The sequence below is a fragment of the Dioscorea cayenensis genome, chromosome 19, assembly GCF_009730915.1.
Source record: "Dioscorea cayenensis subsp. rotundata cultivar TDr96_F1 chromosome 19, TDr96_F1_v2_PseudoChromosome.rev07_lg8_w22 25.fasta, whole genome shotgun sequence".
NCBI classification, from domain to species: Eukaryota; Viridiplantae; Streptophyta; class Magnoliopsida; order Dioscoreales; family Dioscoreaceae; genus Dioscorea; species Dioscorea cayenensis.
The window spans coordinates 7,974,026-8,000,571 of record NC_052489.1 but is presented as its reverse complement, the minus strand read 5'-3'; the positions used below and the strand labels follow the sequence as shown (position 1 = coordinate 8,000,571).

General features: G+C 37.6%; 1 protein-coding gene across 1 annotated transcript; it reads left to right on the top strand.

Annotated features, from left to right (window-relative positions):
• The first annotated feature begins 1,631 nt into the window (after positions 1 to 1,631).
• On the top strand, positions 1,632 to 5,658 carry LOC120250404. Its single transcript, XM_039259221.1, has 7 exons — positions 1,632 to 1,800; positions 3,107 to 3,545; positions 3,637 to 3,791; positions 3,878 to 3,958; positions 4,331 to 4,406; positions 4,494 to 4,592; positions 5,129 to 5,658. Exons 2-7 carry the CDS (start codon positions 3,131 to 3,133, stop codon positions 5,245 to 5,247), a joined length of 945 nt encoding a protein of 314 aa, XP_039115155.1. The 5' UTR covers positions 1,632 to 1,800; positions 3,107 to 3,130; the 3' UTR covers positions 5,248 to 5,658.
• Positions 5,659 to 26,546: the final 20,888 nt, after the last annotated feature.

Genomic DNA, 26,546 nt, shown 5'->3' with positions numbered 1-26,546 from the left:
AGCCACAATTTATTAAAAAAAAAGCAATAAGAAACACACACAAACAACCCCTTGAACCATAAACTAGAAAAGAAACCTAACCACATCCACCATAAGTGGCTAAGGACAAATAGAACAAAACAACAATAAAATAACAGAGAAACAATAAGAACAGAAATGAAACTAGACTAAAACTAATAAAACAACATAAAACATATGAACAACAACAAAACAAAAAATAAAATCAAATAAAATAAAAGCAACAACAAGAGATAACACTTTATTGGTGCTATGATCTTCCGAGGTACCATCATCAATGATTGTCAGCGAACAAACGAAGCTCAGATTGTGTTTGATAGGAGTGATAGCTGCATCAAGCTTAGTTTATTTGGTTGTCAGGGCTACATTAATCCAAGCAATTAATATGTGACCAAGTTTACAAATTAAAGATTGAAAGGAAGAAGAAATGCAAGACTACTGAAATTAGAAAAGTTGCCTTTTCTTCTAATCAGAACAAATCTCTTTAAGGATAACAGGAATTTTGGGGATGTTGAATAATCCTGAAAAGTGTGCCCACATGCTAGATGTGTAATGGCAATTTGGGAGCAAATGGTCCACAATTTCAATAGAGCAATGGTAGAACAGACATGTAGGGTATAAAAAAATGTTGCAAACCCATTTAGCAAAATTATCGAGGGTTAAGATCTTATTATCCCAGGCTAGACAACCGAAAATCTTAAGTTTAAGGGTAACTACCCTTCCAAATTATAGTTAAAGTTGAGCATCTACGTCCTCAATCATTTGGAAAATTATAAAAAGATTTAATCGTGAACTTCCTGATTTTTGTCCGATCGCCACACCTTGGAATCTGATCCCTAAGTGAAAAGGATGGGGAGATAGCTATACAAATCGACAAAGTCCATGAGATCAGGGGATTCGGCAGTAGTGTGAACTCCTAAATAAATACGCCAGTGTTGTGCCAAGCATTGAATCAATCAGGCTAGATACCACTTAGGGTCTTGCGATCCATCCATTTATTAAACCAAAAACAGAGTGATAGTCCCATCCTTAACAATTGAACATGCGCCAATGAAGAAGGCTTGCTTACAGAGCTCAATTCCTTTTCAGAATAAAGATTTAAAATGGGGTAACTTGTGCATGATCAGCTCAAGTTGCCCTGAATGGTTGTACTAAAAGAGACCGGTGCCTTCTTACAATGCTCAATTCCTTTCCAGAAGAAAGATTTAAAATGGGGTGATTTATGCAAGATTAGTTCAGGTCACATTGAACGATTGTAGTTGAAGGAGATTTATCTAGTACTTATTAGTTATTATGGGAAAAATTTTACCATTATTTGCCTAATAAAGCCTTGTTAAAGTCTTATAAGTCTTGTAAGATCAAGATCGCTTGGAGGCAGTCAAATCTTACATATTTTCCATACAATCATGCAATAGTTTATAAGTATAATAATAAAAAAAAAAAAACAAATGAACATCAAGCACTAAATAATGGCATTGAAATAAACAAAAACTTCTCTTGACCCGGCCCAAATTGGCACCGGCTCACGAATGTTTTTTTTTACACTTCAATAAACAAAAACTTCTCTTGACCCGGCCCAAATTGCCACCGCCTCACGAATGTTTTTTTTACACTTCAGCCTCTCTCTCTCTCTCTCTCTCTCTCTCTCTCTCAAAAAACGAATTATAAAATCCCTAAACTCACTACCCCTCAATTTGTTCCTTTCCCCCTTCGATTTTGTAGTCGGCGACGAGGATCGCGGTTCGCTGATCGGAACCCATCACCAATTTGATCTGATTTGAGGTAATATTCTCATTTTATTTCGCTTTTCATCGAATTTTTTCTCCGATTGATGCTTTGTTTTTTTGTTGTGATTGTTATTAGGTGGTTGGATTCTCTTTTTGTAATTCTTTGATTGAAGTTTTGATGCTGATTTTGGTGTTTTTGCTTTCCTTAGATTTCTTTTAGGGATTTAGGGTGTTCTTTGATTGAGGGGATCGTAAGGGGAAAGGCGAATGAACTAGTAGAAATTTATTATTTATTTATTTATTTATTTATTTATTTTGCAGAAAATTCATTTTCCTGATTTAATTTGATCGATGATGAAAGTAAAAGTTACTAATATTTTCTTTAGATTATCAATTCTGTTTGTCCTTAATGCTGTGCTCTAGAACTATTTGTAATTATCTTGTATTTTTTATCTTGATCAGCAATCCAATTTGCTGATTTATGGAGTTGGGGGAAACCCCACTTTGTTGGTGAATTGAGGATTTTAGGATAGAATGCTGTTATTCACGTCTTTTTTGGGAAAGTGTTTATTCATATTTATGGAACGAGTGCTTATTCAAGTGATGATTTTGTTGATGGTTTTAGTTTGCAAGATGAAGTGTATGTATATCTCTTCTGGAGATGATATTTTAGTTATTGTCTCGACAAGTTTAAAATACAAAGTGACTTAGCAATAGAGTATTCAAGGCATCAGAGAAAATTTTCAGATATAAATTTTACAATTTCCAATCAAGAATTAAACGTTTTCTTCCTTGTGGTAAATTGCAGGATTTATTCCTTAAATACAACAAATTCCTATGAGGAATGAAATTATTACTCCTAACATATTTGTTAGTCAGTTGGTGGATTCATTCCTCTAGACATGACAATCACTAACAAGAAGGAAATGATTGCTCCTAACGTTTTTGTTTGTTTCGGTTGGAGGATTCATTTCTTTAGCATTTGCCAATAAAGATCAAAATGATTATCCTTAATGTTCTCATTATTTTTTTTGTTAGATACCACAATTGCCAATAAAGAACAAAATAATTATCCCTACCATGTTCGTTATCAATCTGTTAGATACAGCAAATTACCAATAAAGAATGAAGTGATTATCCTTAACATCTTTGGTAGTCAGTTTGAGTATTCATTGTGTTCTTGGAATTTTTCCTTTTGAGTTGGTTCTTGCTAAGAGGGGATCATTTGTATGTCACTTGTCTGCGATGTTTGATCTAAAATTTATTTATTTTCTTGATGATCCATATTTCTTGGTATCAGTGTGGAAGTGGAGCCTCCTTCATTCGATTAATATGATGCTTTCTTATAATTGGTGTTGCAGACTTTTTTAATTGAAAAGGCCAGGATGCAGAGGGGTAGAGGTGGCAGGGATGATTTGTTTGGATTTGGAGATCCATTTGCTGGTTTTGGTGGCTTTGGCAGGCCTGGGAGTCTGATCTCCAGCTTCTTTGGAGGAAGAGATCCGTTTGATGACCCTTTCTTCACTCATCCATTTAGGAGTATGATGGGTCCAAGCGTGTTTCGGCCCAACTTGTTTGGGGAGAGAGCCTTCGTAGATATGAATCATGGTGGCTTTTTAGAACAGCAAGCTCCACAGTCCAGCAAATCTAAGGGCCCAATAATTAGGGAGCTTTCTGATGATGAGGATAATGTTGAAGAAGATAGCAATGAGGATAATAAGGACAAGAAAAATCCTCGAAAACACTCTAGGTTGAGCAAGGAGCCTTTTGTTCAAGATCCTGATGATGAGGAAGCTGAAGGTATGCATATTTTCTCCATTACTTGGTTGCTTCATAGTGTTACAACTAAATACTAGATCAATGGCTGAATTAATAAGGTGTTGTCTTACAGAGAAAAAGATGAAGCACACAGATTATAGGACTGGTGCTAGTAGAATGCAGCCACAGGTCCGCGCATATAGTTTTTCAAGTTCTTCTGTGACTTATGGTGGTCCCAATGGAGCATACTATACTGCATCTACAACCAGGAGGACTGGTGCTGATGGAGTAAGCAGCTGCATGTTTGGAAAATGTTCTTCTGCTTTCACTTTGTGAATTTGACATTAATCTTCTACTTGGTTGGTTTTGGGTAGGTAACTGTTGAAGAGAGCAAAGAAGCTGATGCTACCACAGGCAAGGCTAGTCACAGGCTCGCCAGAGGACTTCGTGATAAGGTGTTGTTCACAGTTTTTCTCAGATGGCTTTCCTTCGAGACCCTAGCCACCAAAATGTCAAAACAATTAACACTTGAGATCAATTAAGGGGGGAAAACTTGACGAACTATATATAGTTTTACATAATACCAAATCTAAATACTGTCAACCGCCCAATCCTTCCTTGCTTACCATGGACATCTAGTTGGTCTTTACTCAAGTTTTTCCTCATCTTTCTTTTGGGCCAGGTTATGTGTCAACTGGATTTAAATTGGAAGCATACATAACAGTAGTCTATGTAGGTGTTGGCATGCCACAGATTTTGTGCATCATATGTTTGAGTATTATGAAATGGCTGATTTAATTAATTTTTCTTCTCATTTGGTTCTGCAGGGTCATGCTGTTACAAGGAAACTTAATTCTGATGGGAGGGTGGAGACAATGCAGATGTTGCATAACTTGAATCAAGGTTTGTTGAGATAGAGATTGCCATGGTTATTTTTACCTTTTAAATCCATTCTATGTGGATTTCCCATGTATGCATTTTTATCTTCAGACGAACTGCATGGTTTTAATGAAGCATGGAAGGGGAGTGCCAGAAAGCATCTGGCAGGCTGGAACCAGGGTTTTGATATGATTGACAACGGTGATATTGGTAAGTCTTGCGTTTTTTACTTTACATCTACAATCATAATGTTCCTTTTTGGTGCATGCTACAGTTTTATTGATGTTGTTAACTGAAGCCATCATCATTATAGATACTTCATTTTTGGCCACCTTGTAACCATGAATATCTTCCACTTTGTCTTCCCTCAAATTTTGTTGTTTTTATGTTTGCAAATGTTTCATATTCAACTTGCAATATTGTGGAGCTTGCGTCTTTTGCTACAATCGGTGAATCATGCTCTTAGTTCAGTTAGAATTCATTGAACATGCCTTGCAAACATGACCATGAGTGTTGTCAGAATGCTTTCTGGTTATTTAAACATTTAGGCTGATAGTTTATGTATAACAGAATTACATAGAATCCACTCATACCACATACCATGTCTGAGGATCCTACTATATACTGCTTAACTAGACCAAGGATTCTGCTATGTACTCCTTGTTACACTCGTCGACTGTTTCTTAATGCCTCTGCTTCTACTAAGTTTTTTCTTTGTTATCTGAACTTCTTGGTTGTAAGTGTAGGTGGTGGCAGTAGATGGAATGAACATGCAGCGGCGGGTTGGGTGCTCCCGGGGACAGAACAGCCATCAACTAACTCTGCCAGGGCCAGGCCAAAGTTCCATTTAAATGACACAGCATGATTCTGTAAAAGATGAGTACAATCACTTCCACAAGCACTATATCTTGTGGGTAACAACTTTAACTCCCATCCCATAATCGATGGGTAGCCACTTCTCCATTCCCATCCCCATTACCTGTAATTTAGTTTAGTGGCTACTGCAACTAGTGAGGAACGCCCAAGCAGTGTTGACCTTGCAGCAGTGATGGTGATGAGCCGACTATGGTGTCTGGACTGTACACAGGCAGAGCGGGATACACTGTGACTGTGTCCGTGATAGTGAAGGGAAAGAGGGAAAAGTGAAAGGGTTTTGGGAAAGAGGGAAAAGTGAAAGTGAAAACATTGAAAAGGAGTTTGGTTTTTTGTTACTCAAATTTGGAACATCTCTCTGACTCATAATATGATATGTTTGTTTTAATGAAATATATATATACATATAAGTGTGCAGGTAAATTAGTATGGGTACTATAGTACTCGTACTCATACTTACACAAGGCTGCAAGTATTTATCTATAATCAAACCCTAACCTGTCAAGTGGGTAGCTACCCTACTCATCGTGGGTTTTTTTTTTTGCCGGTACTCATTAGGTGGCATATGAATCTAGATCCAGGTGGATGGAAAGAAAAGAGAAAAAGATGAGAGTAAGAAACAAGTCATTTAAATGAACCAAAAATATTACAATAAAATTCATATTCATAATATGTTTTGCCATAAAACCTACAATATATTAGCACCGTTAGATATATACAAGTTTATTGCATTCAACAATAATATTATTAATTTTATATCTACTGATATATTTAAATATCAAAATTATCGTAATAGCTCTTCTGGCAATGGTTCACTCGTATTATTTACATATTTCTTATATTTTATAAAATACATAGATTTTTACAATATTATTAACTTAAATTTAAATTTTGGAAGAAATAAAAAATAAACTATTATTTTTTTAAAGAATTCTAATAAAATTGAAAATTTTAAAACTAAAAATTTAGAGTAATTAAAATAATAATGAAAATGTATAATAAAAAATATATTAGCTGTAAAGGGTAACATTTTGTAAGGGTGGGCATGAGTTAAGTACTGATCCAAAAAAACATGTTGATGAGACCCATGTCACCAAGTGTAGCAATTAGATTAATAGGATGGTTAAACAAAGCAAAGAAAAGTAAAAACAATATACCCACTGAGATTTGGATATTCTTACTCCTCGACACGATCTAAACTTCCACTATATATATCTTAAGGGATTACAACCCTCTTTCCTCATCACCACAATCATATTGTAAGGAATACATGATAAAAACCTTCTTCCAAGAGAATAAAATGATCTTTTCTCACTAGTATCACTAACTTAGGTGATTTTTTTTTCTTTAAATATGTATATATTCATATGAACAAAATAAAATAAATCATCGATACTATTAAGTCTAATGATGTGGATTGACATTATATGACAAGCCAAGTGGTGACATGGCATGAGGATGATGACATGGCTAGAAATGACTCATCAAAGGAAAAAGTGACTAGGATGATGATGTGGTAACAGATGATGTCATGATAAGTGATGAAGATCAAGGAAGAGATGTTATGAAGTTCAAGGTTGAAGATTTTATTTAGTAGATATTCCTCTCAATACAATCATGTGATGATAAACTATTTTTGGAAAGTGTATCAAGGCATAAGGATCTCTTCAAGAAAGGTAAGTTTTATTTTATGTATAATTATCTATCCTTGATAAGATCCGGGATGATAATTCATATCTTTGATAGAACTTCTTTTTAAAAAGATCTATTTGAAGAGAGAGGAATATTCTATTATTGGCAAGATTTCAAGATCATGAAGATTGTATGAAGCTATTAGAAGATACAAGTTAAACTTGGTATGAAGCTATTAGAAGACACAAGATTTAGTTTGGTGTGAAGCTATTTGAAGACACAAACTAAATAAGGTAAAGACATACCAAGGAGAATATCAAGACCATATTTAGCAACTCAATTTCAAGGAAGATCCAAGAGCTATCTATGGGCGGAACTATTCATGGAGACTGATTATGTGTGGAGATTAATTGAAGATTGCAAGAGATATACTTAGAGAATTGGAGATCCAAGCATAGATGATTGAAGATCATGCTTGAAGATATTGAAGACTAAACTTGGATGAAGATGAGATCAAGTTTAGTAACAATATTTCATGTGCCAAGATCGATTGGGAAAACCAAACTTGGGCCAAGTTTGGAAAGAAGATCGGGAGATCTTCGGTGGCTATCTTTGGTGAGATGGTCATGTGTGCCTTGGTGGGCACGTCCCTCGGGAGAGGGAGACCTGCTGAAGTGACGTGAGGAAGAAAGCAGCTGCAGGCAGGAGGAGCTCGGGTCGAGTCAACTACTACGAGGCGGACTGAAGGAACCGGGAAGTTGAAGGTCACAGGTTCGGGTACATCTGGCTAGAACTCAGTCATGTTCAGTAAAGTGGGCCATGTTGCAACTGGGTGTTGCAACATCTAACTTTGGAAGGTGTCCAAGTTAGGAAGTCGCGGAGATTTCTAAAAGAGGTAACTTTATTAGACATCGGTGCGTCTATATAAGAGATCCTGCTTGAAGATTTAGGATGAGCCAACCAAAGAGAGACTCTTGGGTGAGAGTTGAGTGAATGGCCGTCGGGCAATCTTGAGAGGATATTCTTTATATTGAGAAAGTGAGAGAGTGTTGTACTCCTTGTTCTTATACCTCTTTTAGTGGATTGTTTCTCCGGCCTAGCCCCCCAGATGTAGGCAAGGTTGTGCCGAACTGGGTTACCAATTTGCTTGTCTCCTTTCTCTTGATGTTTGATTGTGTGTGTCTGTGTTTAATCTTTGAGTGAACTTAGCACATCACATCCCCACCGGAACCATCAGATACCATTAAGTCCCTGTTATCCAAAACCATTTTGGACCTGTCGGGCATGCTTAAAAATTGTATTGGTTGGATGTAATACTCATTTAGTGTCGGTCATCTACGTCTTCTCGGAAGCACATTTTGTTACCAACAGACTTGCTTCACACCTGTTAGAGTGCTCGCCAAGCGTTTAATTAACCTAGGCTGAAGCCATAGCACCCGTTATCCACATTGTTGGTCTATGTCACCATACTCTAGATCGGATGTAATTTTCATATCCTACTATTGTTCTCCTCCGAGCAGCCATATCTATAATGGCTTCTCTATCTCATAATTAGTGACAAATAGGTCTTCGCAATTAACACCCTCTCACTTGGAGATCTATTTGCAAAAATAGCGCTATTGTGATGAGCTTTTGTGTTGACCATTCCATGCCCAAATTCTTAAAATCAACCCAAATGTACCATAGTAGAGCAAAAACTCATGCTTTGCTCATAAATTGGCTTTGTTTGCATATCTGCATGGTTTTTATATTCTCCAACTTCAATTGACCATCCTCCAATGAGGATCTAATAAAGTAATGCAATTGAATATGTTTCATCTATGACTGATATGCGGAGTTATTAATTAGCAAGATCATGAATTACTCGTTAATTTTCAATGATCAACTTGCACTCAATTCTATCAAAACCCAACTCACTCATTGATACAACTTTTAGAGTATGTTGACAAGTACACTAGTTGTGTCAAGTAATGTAGAGGTGAGTAGGCTGTTGAATCCCTCAAGGACTGATATTTAATAATGCTAATTCTAGTGTTATTTGAAAACTTGAATTAATGCATTGTGCAAAGAAAGTAAAATTATAATTAAAATTCAAAAAATTAAAATTAGAAGAAATGAAAAGACTAAAGCGTTTGAAGAAAAACTCCTATATGAGATGAATGTTAGGGTTCGAATACCTTTATGCTTACTAATGTTGGATTTTCAAGTAAACTTAAGATTTAGTATGATTCTCTTGACAGCAATCCAATGGAGTCACATATAAGTCAAGGCATTAACTTAGACTTGTCCTAAACCTCCCTACAACCTAGAAAATTGATTATTTGGTCTACTGTACCCAATTTACCAAAGAATTAGTTTGGAGATCTCAAGCTAAGCTTGACTCTTGGATTCATTCTCTAGGCTACTCCAATATCCAAGCAAATCCCTTATCAAGGTATCTATTCTAATTTAATTACTTTACTTTGCCTCTAACAGTATCAGTCCCTACAACCAGGTAACTCACATATCTAAGTAACTCTCTTACATAATCTATACTTTTAAAGAGGTGTGCAATTGAAGAAAAAACTATCCTGAATCTAAACACTCATATTAGAGTAAAATAGGCTAGAAAAGTTAGATGCAATGATTCTTCAATAATTATCAGCATCATCCATTTTGATCACTAGATATATCATATCATGTCATCGATCGTACTTTGAGAATACCTGATTATCATATCTCGATATTTTTTTCTTTTAAAAGTGTCTCTTTGAAGACTCATTTTAAAATTTTTATTTGACATTGACTATTCTTTTTCTGCATTCAGCTTATCACAGTTGTTTTTGTTTACAAAATGCCCCTTTCATAATTTTTTTTTAATATATATGGCAAAACTTGTCAATACTTTTTTCATTTTAGTGAAATTCTTATCCTAGGAATCCATAACCAGCAACTCCCATTTTTGGACATTTTGCTTGTTTTATTCTTAACTTGAAACCTTCAACTCTCTTAACAAACCCTGAGCAATCTAGATGAGAATTGTAGTAATCTTGAAAATTCTCTAGAATGAATTTAATTTTTAGATTAAAATCCAAGATTTGAACTCTTTTTAATTCCTAATGATCAAGCATTCTCACATAGCAAAATGTTGATCAATTCTTCAAGAATAAGATCAATGCATCCTCAAGATTAATGGGATTTAATTGAATCAAGAAATGAATTATTAGATCAAACTACACCCTAGAATTATATACATTCAAGAAAATTGAGTAAATCATTCCATCCACCATCATAAATTGCTTAAAAAACTAAATTCAAATGCACAAACTCAAATTGAGATATTTTTTTGTTCATGATGATACTTGCTACTCTATTGATGTCTTGGTTTTATTATATTTGAGTTTGTGTAGAAACTTATCTACGGTGGTCCGATGGAACAACTTCTGAGCAAAATGGGGCTGAAACGCACTTTATAGGGGAATCACGGTCATGAAGCACACCTGTTGTTCCGGCCATGAAGTTTAAAAGACTTAGAAAATTTTAGCCAAATTGAGAAAGTACACCTATGCACTTTGCCAGAGTTTTCAAAAATTGAGGAGCACGGTACCAGTGTCCAAAGCACACATGTGCTTTGGAAGCATGGTCAAAATGTATGCCTGTGTTTCTGCCCATGGACTTTACAAGAAATGATACAGTCGAACCGAAAACAATTCCCAAGACATCCCGAAAAGAGATGGTCAAGAGCACGGCCAAGAGCACGACCGTGCTTACATCATGAAATAGCTTTTTAAGCCCAAAGTTAGGTTTATGAAGGGGATGTTCTTCTTCTTTCTTCTGGACAAGGGTGAGGACTGATCTTGGCATATTTTGGGGATGGATCTGGGCCGAGAGATCATTGTGGAAGCAGAGTGAAGCCAGTGAGAACATCATTGGGTACTCACCGACAAGGATTGTGAAGCAAGAAGGGAGTTTATGGATTTTATTTTATGTTCTTTGCTTTTTCCTTGCATGGCTTATAGAACCAAGAGGGGCTAACTGATAAGTGCCTAAATGTATATATTTCCTTATATGTAATTTTTTTTACTTAGCATGTAATTTTCATATAAGTGATTCCCATTTTATGCTATATCTCTTGTTATTCGCTTTGTAGGGCATAAAGAAGCCATGGAGAACACGAGGATAGGATTTGGGCGAAAAAGGAGAAAAATCAGTGTTGCGACATTGTAGCAAGTACTACAGTAGAAGCACTGTAGCACCACAAAGGAGAACATGTAGCCTCCGTACGGGCCGCATGGCACCCGCATGGATCTGATTAAAAACGAAGTGAATTTGGAGATGCGGTTTGTAGGGGCATTGTAGCGATTTATTATAGTAGTTTATTATAGTAGTGGAAGATTTGCCAAGATAGAAAGTTTTACCTAAACCAAATGGGCATATAAGAACTTGTATGCATCACGATCTTCTCCATTTATCTTCCGTACAACCCCATACCATTCCCACATGGCCTGTATGCACCAGGGGTGTATATGGCCTGTTCTAGGGCTGATTTAGGGACTTTTGGGCCACCTGAGAATATAGGGAAAGCTTGCAACAACAACACACTTTTGAGGTGATTTCAAGGGTCTTTGAGGCTCCAACACTCCCAAGGTCAAGGGGAGAAGCACCATTTGGAAGGAGAGGTGTCTTCTGAAAGGAAAGCGCCATTCTGCCCGATCTATTTCATGATCATCATCATTTAGCTAGGGAGTGTCATTTATGGTTTACTTGTGTGTTTTAGCTTACATTGTTGTTAATCTTTGTTTGATGGCACACTAAACCCCCAAGGCCACTTGATGTTGATGAACCCTGGGAGGTTGATCGTGTACTTTAAATGATTGTTCTTTAATTATAATACATTGCTTTGGTTTGTGATTTAATCCATCATGTTTTCATGCTAGAATTATATTTGGAGAAATCCATTTTTCTTTTATGAGTTGTACACATTGATGTGACTTGCTCACATGCACTAGATCAAGGATGGATTAGAAGTGGTTGATACCGATACGCCGAGAGATCGGGTGTAGGTAGCCTCTGACTTTTAAGAGTAAACATAGATTGTGTTTATTCTTATTTAGAGATTTCATTGATTTTAATGCAATTATCAGAGGGTTGATCCGGAAGAGATTCTGATCAACACTTGTATGGGATTAGGGTTCAATTGTCAAGAAATTAGGGTTGATCTAATTTAGAAATCTCTCGGTCCAAACCACCTTTGCATCTTTTGATATTCATTCTTGTACCTTGATTACCGCCAAGGGGATCCATTTCATGGCCCCTCGCATCTTATTGTGTTTCTTGTTATCATTTGCACTAGTCTCTATTTCCTATTTGGCCAATCACTTGCTTAATTTAGTTAAGTAATCAACATTCCACAACTTAAGTGTCAAGTTGGAAAATAGGCGGCGAAGGAGAAATAGTAGATCCTAGACCCCGAGGAATATGAACCTCGTGTTTTACACAGGGTATTACTTGGTGACTCGTACACTTGTGGGAAGCACATAACTAACCATCATTCGGTGCCCTGGTCTCATCTTGCTTTAATTATGGAGTTTCTTTGTGATTTCCCTTATGTTCTATCTTGAATTGCAAAACTCTTGTGTGGATTACAATGGTTGCATGTTACAAAACTTGGCGTGTGGATTGCCATTAGTTGTGTTAGCAAAACTTGATGTGCATTGTCTACCGTAGTTGTGATTGTATACTTAATGAGCATGTCTACCATAGTTACATTATTGCTGTCTAGATAATAATTGAGAAGTCCATCTAGCTATGGCACAGATAGGATAAGGGATTGAGTACTAATTGACTTCCCGCAAGTGGACGGGTCATTAAGTAGTACCTTGTGCATGACACAGGGTCATATTCCACGGGGCCAAGGAGTTAACCTTACTTCCTTTTCACTCATTGTTCAACCTACAAATTCGAGTTCAAGGCTTCTAAATTACCAAAAAGATTAATAAGAACTAAAGTTCAGTGTCTACACACCGAGGTAAATGGGTGAAAAACCTAAGGAAGAAGATGGTCACGGATGTGAGTCCCCTCAGGGCTACTAAAGCTAGAAGGATGCTAGGTTTGCAAGGTAATGGTTGTTTAGGCCAAGAGACTTCTAAACTAGGTTAACCCCGAATCCCTCTGTGATTAACCCCAAAGCACATTTAAGTTTTAGTTCGGAATCTCTTCCCTCCAAATCTTCCTATAATTGTATTAATATTAGAGAAATCTCTAATTAGGGTTAAACACAACATCTAGGTTTATCCCTAATGGTTGGAGCAATACAAAATATCCAAAACCCTTGGTGTTTTTGTACTTGGGTCCCTTTCAAGCTAAGTGAGTCACATCCCACGCATCCAAGTACAACCTTGAAATTGAACCACAAGGTTCTCATGAAATCCAATACATCAATGAACATAAATCTTAAAACACAAACCAAACCAAATGCATTAAAAGTAATCAAAGCATCCAAATAAGCAAGTTCACCCGAAGGTTTACCGGCATCCGTGACCTTGGGGTTTAGCCATCCATACAAGCAAATAATACAATCAATATCATGGAAATAACTAAAATAAGCATAACAAAACTCCCTTAAACACTAGAAGTAAGTTGGCAAGTTGGATCATGTGGGAAGCTTCCATAGACACCGCAATGGGAGCAGCTTCCCTCATCATCTTCAAGCTTCCTTAAGTGAGATTGATAAAGCATCTTGCCAAGATGAGCTTCTCCACTTGATTTCCACCTCATAACTCCCTTATATATGGTTCCCCTCTTCAGATTTTGCCTTGGTGAATTAGAGCCCCAAAAGTAGATCAAGAACCTTCCTTTCTTAATTCCTTAGCCATCCCTTAAAAACTTTCTCAGGTTTGCTTCACAGCCTGCCTTGTTGGTGCAAGCTAGCCTGTAAGGTCCTCAGGATTTCTGCCGAATTTCCTTTAAAGTACTACAACAGTCTTGCTACATTGATCTCTGCTATTGTAACTAGTGCAAAAATATCCAGTTGCCTTGTAGCCGTTTTCACGGGCACAAGGTTGCCCACAAGGGAACACAAGGCCTTGGCATTTCTTCAATCCTTCATGCTACAGTGCTTATTACAGTGCCAAAACCCTAAAACACTATTTTTTATGTCAATTTCTTCCTAAATTATGTTGTCGAGCTTGCCTTGGCTTCTTCAAGGCTTGTAACACAAATGAAACCAATTTAATCACAACAAGAGCATCGATCCAATAAAATATAAATGAATAGTACTAAAATTTATATGTATACAATACATATATTTAGGCACTTATCACGTACATACCTAGAGATAGGACGTACATCATCAAACCCTTCGTCTAGTTTGGAATAGGTTGACTATGTGGGAAGCAACAATTGTTACCAAAATAATCCATTTAGCAACACTTACAACATCGGGTGAAGGAATTACCCAAAAAAAAGGGCAAGGGCAAGGAGGATTTGGGCAACAAAACCCAATTCAACCTCATTAGTTTTAATAACCACAATAAGAGAGGAAGGGGCCGAGTCTTAAGACTTTGTTAGCAAGGTATTAAAGCTAACAATATTCAATTGACCAAGCATGAAGAAATAATGAGGAACCAACAAGCCTCATTACAGAATCTCGAGCATCAAGTGTCTCAAATCACTAAGACACTTGCTGAACACTTGTAGGGATCTCTCCCAAGCAACACTGAGGTTAACCCCCAAGAATCCCTTGAGGTAATCATTTTGAGAAGTGGCACGGCGTTGCCCTCCATCTCTAATCCAAGAAGTAGAGAAAAGAGTTGCTAAACATTAAGAGATTAGAATTGAAGAAAAATCTCTTGATTGTTATGGTGAGTAGAAATTAAAGGGGCAGAGCAAGGAGAAACCTAGTATGCTTGAATACTAGCCCAAGTTGCCCTATATTGCTAAGGTGAAAGAAAGATCAACAGGATGAATAGTTTAAGATGTTCGCACATTAGCATTCTATTTGTAGAAGCTCTTGTGCAAAATGCCTCGATATGCAAAGTTGATCGATGAAAGATAGATACACAGAAGTGAATGCATCAATCACAGTAATAAATGTAATAGCAAGTTCGAATTCAAAGTGACTAGATAATAGAAGTACTAACCCTATCTTCATTAGCTAACTAAAACAAGTATCAAGTTCACTCTCAGAATTTAAGCAAACAATAAAAACAACATGAGGCCAAATCAGATAAAGTAAGGAACTGAATACAATGAATAAAGCAGTGCTCTGATTGAATTCACTTAGGAATTTTAAAAATAAGATGATTGCAAATTAAAAGAGATTAAACCTTAGCTAACCGAAAAGAAGGAAACCAAAGTCACACCAAGTGCTCTCTCAAGACTGCCTAGTATCTAATTGTATGCTAAAGATGGAAGTGAATCTCTCCTACTCCTGCCCTTGCATGATTGTAATGAGCTTTAAGGTTTCCATGTCAAGAATCAGAGATGAACCGCCAAAATTCCAATTGAAAGGGACATGACACCCTTACTATCTCTAGCAAGCATCAGTGATATCTATCCATCCAAGTGTGATCTATTCATAAGAATCTCTCAATACACAAGCAAAATCATAATGGTAGAGCCACTTTTTGATACGCAAAACCAATAATGAAAACAAGGATGAATATGGAAGTAGAAGGTAAATCTAAATTAAAAGCAATCAAAAGATAAAGCAATCCCAAGCTGCATCAATCTGGGCACCCAAGGAAGTTAGCCCTACGTGGAGCTCTGATAAACGCCTAAATGTGTATATTCTATATGTATATTTGTTATACTATTCATGTATTAATTGATAATTCAATACTGTTTATGTGGTTTAATTGGTCTTATTCATGTTACAGGTCTCAAGGATGCCCAGGTGAGCTTGACAACGGAAATGAGAAAGAAAATGACGTTTTAGAGCCCGATACTGTAGCAATCACAGTAGCAATCACTATAGGATGAAGGAGTTAGGAAATGACAAAGTCTCGGGTTGAAGGTGTTCCTTCATGCCCTTGAACAAGGCCGTAAAGCAAACTGAGAAGGTCTTTAAAGGGGGTTTTAGGGCTTTTTGAGGGAGCTTCTTCTCCTATCTCATACCATTCTTCTCCATCTCCAAATCCAGGGTAAAGAAAGCTTAAGAAGACATCATTAGGAATGGAAATCGAAGGAAGAAGCAAGATTCAACAAGATCTCCCCTCATCTCCTAGTGTAGTGTCTTGTAGAGGGCATAGAAGCCATCCCTTTGGTGGCATCGTTGGAAGCTCTCCATGGCTTATTTCTCTAGATTCATCACTTGAGGGGGTTCTTTGTTGCTTTATTTGGTTATTTTTATGTATTTGATCATGTATTTTGTTAGTATGAACAACTAAACCTTAAGGTTACCGGATGTCGGTGAAGCTTGGGATGAACTTGTGTTTTTGGATGCTTTGATCTATTTTATTGCAATTGGTGTGTTTGAGATTCAAGCTTGGTGTACTTTGATGTATTGGTATACATGAGAACTCTGTATGTCAAATTCTAGGTTGTACTTGATTGCGTGACCAACTCCCTTGTACTAGACACACTTAGCTTGGAAGGGATCCATGTACAAATATGCCATGACCATTGGGTATTTTGTGCCCCTCCAACATTAGGGTTAGATCTAGTTTGATTATCGACCCTAATTAGAGATTTTTCTACTTTTAATATGATCGTAGGATGATTTGGTCAGAAGAAATTCCGTATCAATACTCGCATTAGATTAGGGGTCAATTGTCGTGACCATCTAGTTGACCTATCTTAGGAATCTCTTGGTCCAAACCCTAGTTGTATGGTAGTTCTAGCATCCTTCTCACTTTAGTAGCCCTAGGGGAATCAACATCCGTGACCAGCTCATCTCTTGATTTTTACCCCCACTTTACCTCGACTATAGACATTTGTCTTAGAGTTTTTTCTATTTATTTTGTAGTTTAGAGCAATCACTAAAACCTATAGGTTGTACTTCTGTCTCTGCTTATGTATTAATTAGAAGAAGTTAGAAATCATTTCCAAGAAGAAATTAGAAGAAATTAGAACAAGAAGCCACTGTTAAATTGAGCAAGGAATGCTCAGCAATCATTTCCAACAAGATTCCCAACAAAGAGAGATTCGGGGGGATTCATCATTCCATGCACAGTAGGAGGAGTTATAGATGAGAAGCCACTTACCGATCTTGGGGCAAGTATTAATTTGATGCCCTACAAAATATTTTAAAAGCTATGGCTAGGCAAGCATAAACCAACAAAGATGACACTTCAACTCGCCGATCAAACTATTCACCATCCAATGGGAATTATCGAAGATATTTTGGTAAAGGTGGATAGATTCATCTTCCTGGTGCATTTTGTAATTTTGGATCTAGATGACAAGGTAGAAGCCTTTGATCCTCGAGCGGCCATTCTTGGTGACATCACAAGTATTAATTTATGTCAAGGATGAAGGAATGATGTTGAGAGTTGGTGACGAGGAAATAGTTTTCAAACTATGAGATGCTACGTGCCACTTTATGGATTTTGATGATACGTGTTATGCATTGGATATTATTTATTACTATGTCATTGATTTTATACAGGACACATGGATGAAGGATGAATTGTCCAAGCTCCTCAATGAAGAAAAACCTCCTGATGGAGTAGAAGGGGAGAACCATCACCACAACGTCATAATTAAACAAGTGAAAGAGCATGATTTGAATGAACATAAGACCCCTCGGCACCCAAATAGGTGGAGAAAATTTGTCACTAAGAAGAAGAAAAAGAACATACCTGGTGTCCCTTAAGGCATGTACATTTCTTATAAAATTGAGTGAGGGTGAGCTTTGCATGATTGAAACCCTATCTCCTTACTCATTTGTTTATATTGCAAGAAACCTTGACTGGAATCAATCCTATGACCCTCCATGATTTGAGAACTAGTACAGCAAGCTAGTAACATTAAACAAGTGCTTCTTGGGAGGCAACCCAAGTGTTTTTGGTGGTTGTTCTTGTTGTTTTCCTTTTGTGAAAGTCTTTTGTGTTTCTGTGTTTTGTTTTCTTCTATTGATGTTCCTTTCGATCTTATTACTTGTTAACCCTTGTTAATTTGGCAAGATTTTGTTGCTTATTTTCATTAAAAAAAATTGCCAAGACTTCATACCTCAGGTGTAGAGTTGAGAAAGTGAGAAATTTTGAGGCTTTGAAACCCCCCTAAGTTTTCCAGGTGAAGCACGACCATGCTTATGGTCGTGCATTTCATGGGAGTTGGTGGAAAATTGAAAAAGGGGGAAGCACGAGCAAAAGCATGCCCGTGCTTCAAACAACATGGGTTTTCTGCCCGTAGCATGGTCATGCACTTATTTTTTCGCACTTGTGAGATTTTCCAGTAAAGTGCATTGTCATAAGAATGGTCCCAAGCATGGCCGTGCTTCCCAAGTAACATTCTCCCTATTTTAGGATAGAAGCATGGTCATGAAGCACTACCGTGCTTACTAGGAGTGCTCTTGTGTGATTGTTCATCTTCCAAAATTTCCTTTTTATAGCACGGCCACTGACGTGCACCGTTATGCTTTTTATATATCCCTAAGCCTCTTCCTCTTGATTTTGATCGAATTTCTATGTTCTTGATGGGTTTTCTTGTGCTTTACCTTTGGATTTCAGATCTAGACCCCTAGCCCTAGTTTTTTCTCTCCCTAGAGAAAAAGGTATGATCTCCCTCTTAGATTTAGTCCCTTTAATTTGATTTTCTTGTTGATTAATCTCATGTGAATGATCCATGCATGCATTACTTACATTTTTCACTTTAATAATTGTATAATGGATGTAGGGCTATAAACCATGCAACTATGTCCATTTTTCACTTAGGAAGATGACTGAGCATGGAAGTGCTTCATGTAAGCACACCCCTTGCTCTCTGATCGCCATGCATGGTTATGCTTTTGAATAGCATGCTTGTGCTTAGCATAAAAAAATCTTGTTTTGATGTATTTGATGTATTTCCCATGTAGGATACTATACTGAGATAGAAGACATTGATATCTGGGCCCGCTTCTTAGTGGGCAAGGGGCGAGAGTAGCTTGCAGGCTACCCTTATGGGACCAGAGTTCAGTGTACCAGCACACTAGGTGTGGTATAATTGCCTAACCACAAGACATATCAGTGAGTCCTGGGAGATAGAAGGGAGGTCCTCCATGAGGTGGGACTCACCGAGGACGTCTGGTGATAAGTGCTTGAAAGTACATATTTTTCATATCATTTATGCTACATTTAGAATAAGAATGAACATGTTTAGCACCAAACTAGTACATAATTCATTCTTTTGATTCATCATGAGATTTTATTTTGTTTTAGGGGCAAAGAAGTGAATACGGTAGCATTTCAAAGTAAAATAGACTTACTTGCTAAATCAGAACATCACCACGGCACACAACAGCCATAGTGACATCTCACCATAGCCGTTATCCACTCCTATCATTGTCATTATCAAGCCATAGTAGTGTGGAATCATAGAGAATAGTGCAGAAGTCACAACTGCTTTCACAGTGGTAGTAGTGAAACCATCACAACTGTGATCCATCCACATAACACCTAGGGAAGATAGTGCTCAGACACAACTTGGAGCCCAAGTAATAACTTACTCACTAAGGCATCACACAGCCATGTTGAGGCTATGACAAACTTGATATTATAAAAACCCTAGGGTTTACAATCAAAGGGGGTTCTTTTGCTGAAGTTGGGAGAGTAGTTGAAATTCTGGAGACCTGTGCAATTGGTGACAAGTTTCATCATGATTTCAGTAGATTTTGGCAAGTTTTCCAAGGGAGATTCAACATGCATCAATAGTGGAGTGCGTACAAAGATATTCGGTGTTCTCTTGATTTATTTCCTTTGGATGATTGCTATTCATTGATCAATAGTTGTATATCCATTAGAGGACCCCAATTCAAAGAAAATTTCATGTAAATTCATCTTGATTGTTACTTATAATTCTTTATTAGAAATTAATTATTCTTTCTTGTTTTTGTGAATCATTATATGGTTTCTTGATGATATTTTAATGATGTGGATGAGGAAGATATGCCCCCACATTAGGAGACCCATGCTCTGTTAGATTTATGCATGCTCTAAGAGGTTAGGTATTGCTAGAACTCTAGATTTGGGTTTGATTAGATTTTTGGATTAGGATTTGATTAGCCCTTCTAGTGGTATTTTTGAAATTAAGGCAGACATAGGAGGCTGGGGTGGAAGAGATTCTATCATAGATTTCTAGTGTTTAGACCTGGTTGCCAAGAGATTGGGACTAGTAGGCCCTTGAATTCCCCCGGTCTAATACTAGATTGAATTATCAAACCTTAATGCTATTTCACAAGTAATCATTAAGGGAATCTTCATACGATCTCCCAAACTCTTTCCAATTGCACCTAATTATCGTCAATTGTATTGTATTAATTAATTTGTAAAAGTAGAATTAAGAAACACCATAGACATTTAGGCTATTGATTAAGTGAAAAAGATGTAATATGTGCCTCTCACCGTTCCATAAGGAATATGATCCTCGTGCTTACCCACAAGTTATTACTTGATGGCCTATACACTTGCAATATTCATAGACTTAACCTTATTTAATTACAAAGACCACACACACACACACACCCATAAGTAGTCTATCATCTAGCACATCCTGAGCATTTGAGCATGGTGTCAACTCTTTTCCACCACCGGCACTACATATAGAGAGCTGACATTGAAGGTTCTAGAGGCCTTCGAGCTGGAGAGGGGGATGCTTAGTTTTCATAGGGAAAGCACCATTCACTTTTAGGTATTTAGGTCCTTACCGTGCATGAGCCTAACAGAGTTCTCCATCAGGTTAGGATTTCACCTAGACTCCAGCTTACGATGACCTCCTAGATGAGCACCCATTTAGGGAGTCCCAAGAGTCCTACTAGAGTAATCTTACCACATCCATTGGGTATGATCTCCGCCGCTAGAAGGCCACCTACCTTCGTGCATCCCACCCCCACCTCCACCCCCAGCCATTGGGTATATTCATCATCTTTCCAGTCACACTTTGATAGGCCTGGTAGAGGGCACCAGAATAGTCAACCAAAGGGATTTTGACTACCTGCTGAGCATGGTCGATGGTTTTCACCTCTACTTGGGATATGAGGTTGCCCACGCTATCCATTATCAGGGACTGATCCCAATGTTGGAGTTTTGTTCGTAGGTCCCTACATCACTGGACTTGTCTGGGTGATGTGCCTTAGAGAGGGGATCATGGCATGAGGATCGAGGATGACAGCATCTCGATCACCATCGACACACTTTGGGATGTGCGGATGGTGTAGGCGACATGGATAGCGAGGGATCTAATACTTTGTCACAGGTGTTGCTGTTGCTCCCACTGCCACGCCAAATTCTCCATAATCACCCCCAGTCCCTCGTTCTTTCTCGATATCACTGACCAACTCTCCATTGGAAAAGCAAAAGCTTGATACGCCCCTTGTGTATCCATAAGTACACAGGTTGTACAAGTAGTACAATGTATCCAAATGGGTCAGGTAGTTGAATCCTTAGGGATTGGTAAGCTCTCGATACTCGTTAAACTCCTAATATCTAGCCAGTTTGAAATGTTGAGTAAGACTTAGTTCTAAGGAAAATAAATGAAGAGAAGATGTGTGTGTGTCTCTGTGTGTGTGTGTGTGTGTGTGAGAGAGAGAGAGAGAGAGAGAGAGAGAGAGAGTCTGACAGGGTTTAGATAGGTAGAAAGATCAATGAGAAGAGCAGTGCCCCGAGCTTCTTCCTTGGATAAATGTATCGACTCTTTGGACCATGGGAAAAACCTTAGATGGAGGGTTTGATGAAGTAAATCCTATCTCTAGGTAAGTACTCAACCCTTTCCCCTTTGTGTGCGCTAGCTAGATGGATTTCTCAATCATCATATAGATGGCCGATATGCAACTATGGTAGACATGCTTATTAGGCATACAATCACAACTAAGGTAGACAATGTACATCAAGTTTTACTAACGCAACTAATGGCAATCCACACGGCAAGTTTTGCAACATGCAACCATGGCAGTCCGCACAAGAGTTTTGCAATTCAAGATAGAACATAAGGGAAATCACAAAGAAACTGACTCATCTAAGAAAGCTGAGTCAATACATCAAAATGTCAAGGGTCATCGCCTGGGGCATTGAAAGACAGTTAGCCCCTCATGGTTCTATATGCCATAAAAGGAAAAAGGAAAGAACATGAAATAAAATCCATAAACTACCTTCTTGCGTCACAATCCTTGTTGGTGAGTGCCTATGATGTTCTCGCCTGCTTCACTACACTCCCATGACAATCTCTCGGCCTAGATCTATCCCCAAATTATGGCAAGATCAGTCCTCACCCTTGTCCAGATGAAAGAAGTAGAAGATCCCCTTCAAAAACCTAACCTTGGGCTTAAAAAAACACTTCTTGATGTAAGCACGGCTGTGCTCTTGGCCATGCTCTTGACCATGATCTTTTCAGGATGTCTTAGGAATTGTTTCTAGCATGAATGTAGCATTTCCTATAAAGTACATGGGAAGAAGCATGTGCGTGTTCCTGCCCATACTTCCAAAGCACTAGTGTGCTCTAGACACTAGTGTTGTACTCTTCAATTTTTAAAAACTTCAGTAAAGTGCATGGGTAGAAGCATGGGCATGCTTCTGTCTGTTCTTCCAAGCATGATGTATGCTGAATTTGGAATGTATAGACTATTCATGTTGAGAGCGGCATCATTACTCTTCATGTCCAACTGTTGCTTGGGCAGGATAAGAAGGAGAAAGGTCACAACGGCTGTATAATGCACACTGTGGCTTATCCCACCATGGGGTTCAAGTTTGAATGCAACAACCTCCACAATGACCATTATTCATCAAGGTGCGGTTGTTGTGAAGCTCGACCGTGGTGAAAATTTTTTCATACAAAATTTATTTTGATTAAAATTCATATAAAAGCATTCATTACATGATTCCAAACTATTTCATGCCATTTGTTTCCAATAAAAATATGAATAAAATAAGTTTGAAATTGTTACAAAAATTAGCTGTGAGGAGAGAAAATTTCACAGAGAAAATTGAAGGATCAAAGGTGTAAATTTGCAAAAGAATAGCACAGGAGGAATTTTTGTAGCTGATTATTATAGTAGGTATTGTACCATAGGAGTAATTTTTGTGGGATTTGGCTGGGAGCCTCACGGGGTACCATGTGCCTTCATGGATGCTTGTAAGGCTCAGGAAATTTATCTTTTTAAGGAAATTAGGGCATCAAAAGAGGGGATTTGGGGGGTTTTTGTCCTCTTGGACAGCCACTACACCTTTATTAGGGGCTTTTTTCGGTGATCTACATCATGATTTTCACCAAGAGGGAGGTAATCATTGGAGGAGGAGATTAGAGGAAGATCCAAAAGCATTAATAAGCCTTTTGAAGAGAGATCTTGGTGCCGTTTTCAATGAACTTTTAAGATCTTTATCCATCCAAGGCGATCCCAAGTTAGAGGAAGAATTTCATACTTCTTTCTTGAATTTATTTTCCTTGGAGTTGTATGAGTGATCCTTATTCATAAGGAACTAACTTATTTTATGGTTTGGACTTGATGAACATTAGGGTTGTTTTCTGTAACTTTGGATGATCACTCTTATTGATATAATGTTTGATGTTTGAAATCACTCATAGAATCTTTGGTTTTTGATTCATTCCATGTGTACTTTATTATCTTAGATTGCATGAGAACTCTATGGTTCAATTTCTAGATTGTACTTGGAAGCGTTGGATGCACCCTTGTGTTAGACTCACATAGATTGAAAGGGAAATCATGTTCCAATACGCCGAGGGATTCGGGTGTTCGGTAATCCTCGAAACTTTAGGTTTAGCCCCAAAAGAGAGTTTACTCCTAATTAGAGATTTCCCTAAGTTTATTGCAATCATTTGAGGAGTTTACTAGAAGGGATTCTGGTCAACACTCATATGGGATTTGGGGTTAATCACCAAGGTATTCAGGATTAACCTATGTTAGGAATCTCTTAGTCCAACCCACCATCAAGACATTTCATCCTTAGTTTAGGGCTTAATGACAATCCTAATGAGATTCCTTGTCTAAATCACCCCTTCCAATGTTTAGTTCTCCCTTGAATGCCAATTGTCTGAAGTAGTAGCCCAGGCTTCATTTTAGTTAGCTTTCCTTTTTGTAATTATTGTTCATCATTCAAAGTGTTAGGTTAGGAAATAGAAGAAAGGGAAGCAATAGTAGCTCCTTGGCCTCATATAATACGCCTCCTATGTCACACACGTGATATTACTTGATGACACCGTACACTTACGGGTGACTCATTGTGCAGATGGTTTGTGATCATCTTCTATCAAAATCTTACGGGTACAAAATAATGGACTAATTCCTGTAATATTGGATATCTTCCAAGTGATGACCCTCTTATGCTTCTTCAAGACTCCCAATAACTTCTCCTTTTGTCTAATAGTAAGACTAGCTGCAATGATGACTGGAAGTTTTGATCCTTCTTCCAAAAAGGCATACTCCAAATGCTCTGGCAAAGTCTTAAATTCTAACTTTGGAGGTTCCTTGGCAGATGGCCTTAGTCTACTATCCATTCTCAGAGTAGCTTTAGCAGTGTTTCTTTCTTCATTATGAGTCTGATCATTCTTTGTTTCATCCTCTATTCCAGAGACAACATGTTCCTCCTTGTTGGCATTGTCCATAAGTGAACTGTCAAATCTGTTATGATCTTCCATTATACTTCTTACTGTTCTTTCTTCAAATCATTTTGATTACATGAACTGATCAAATACTTCTTGCCATATCACCTATTCCAGCTGTTCAACCCTTAAGACACTATAGTTCTCGTTCCAACTCATTTATTCACTAAGAACATTGGGTGTTGGGAATAGCTCAACTGCACTGAGGTGTTGTATATCGGATTCTTGTGCCATATGATATTCAATCCATTTATCAAGCAAATCTAGTACCCTTTCCAACAAACCTTTTATACCTGCCATGAAGCAATGAATGTTCATAGTACCTTGTAGTAATGAAGAAAGATGACCGAATGAATAAAAATTTACAAGAACATGATAGAGGAAAAATAAAGAATTTAAACAACAAAGAAATAGATGACTAAAAGACTAAATGATGAGGTTTCATAGAATCTCTCGACAAGGTACTTCCGCAGCAATAGGTATACAAGCCATCAAGTTATCCCTTGGGGTAAGCACGAGGATCGTATTCCCAAGGAACGGTGAGAGACTCCTATTGTTTCTTTTTACTTAATCAAATGCCTAATGTCTATGGTGTTTCTTAAATCTACTTCTACAAACTAATTACTAAAATATAATTAAGGATTATGAGGTGCAATTGGAAGGAGTGGGTACATGTATGGGGAGTGCCTTACCAATTACTTGTGATGTGAAGCCGATTATGAGAATGTTATTTAGTGATGGATTGGGAATTCACAGGCCTACTAGTCCCAATCTCTTGGTAACCAGGTCTGAAGCTCTAGGAACTTAAGATGGAATCTCTTTCACCCTGGCCTCCTATGTTCACCTTAGGACCAAGAATTCCTCTAAAAGGATAATGAAACCATAATCAAGAAATCTAGCAATACCTATTCTCTTAGCTCATGCATAGATCCAATAAAGTATGGATGTTCTAATGAGTAGGAATCTCTCCCTCACAGCATCAACAAATTAATAAATAAGAAAAAAAAGTAGTGAATCACAATCAACTAGAATAAAAATATATTGACAATGAAAGCTAAAGTTCACAAGAAAAAGCCTAGGTACATCAATATACAATTACCCTCGAAATAGGTCTTCTTATGGATAAAGAATAAAAATTAAGGAATAAAAAATCCAAAAGAAAGGTACAAAATATCCTAAAACTAACTCCCACCAGTAGATCTCCGATGGTTGAGATTAAGAAGATTGCAAGGACATCAAAACGGTAAAAAATCTCTTCGGGTACCCTCCACTATCAATATGCGTTGACTCCCTTTTAAGAAATCAGGCAAAATCTACTGAAATCAGGTTGATCCTTGTCTCCAGCCACATTGCTCTCAAAAAATCCGACTGCCTTTAACCAAATTTGGCAAAAGAATCCCCTTTGAATTATAAAACCTAGCATTATCTATAATCCGAGTGTGCCATGAGGTCACAACGGCGATTGTGAAGGCCGTTGTGATCAAAGTTAATTTCTTGGGCCATAAGTTGCATTCTGGCGTAGTCTGGTTCTAGGCGTTACATGCATTAACTACGGGCATTATATGCACAACACCCATTGTGAAGCCCATTCTGGCTCCTATAATGTCTTCCTGTGGGCTTGCATATTGGCACGATTAGATCACTGTCGGGATAAGGCCATGGTGATGTACTAAAAGTTGTATTTTGGTTTGATCTGCCTTAAATTACCTCAATATAGTCTTCTTTGGCTTTGAAGGGCATTTAGATCTCATGGTGAATGAAAGAATGATATTATGTACCAGTTTGGTACTAAACATATAAGATTTCATGCTAGATGTAGTGCAAATAATATATAAAATATGGATGTTGTAGCACTTATCAAGTTCCAGCAATTAAAAGGTCAAACTTGAAAGGAAGTAGTCCAGAGGAAGAAGGCAAAGGTGAAGGAAT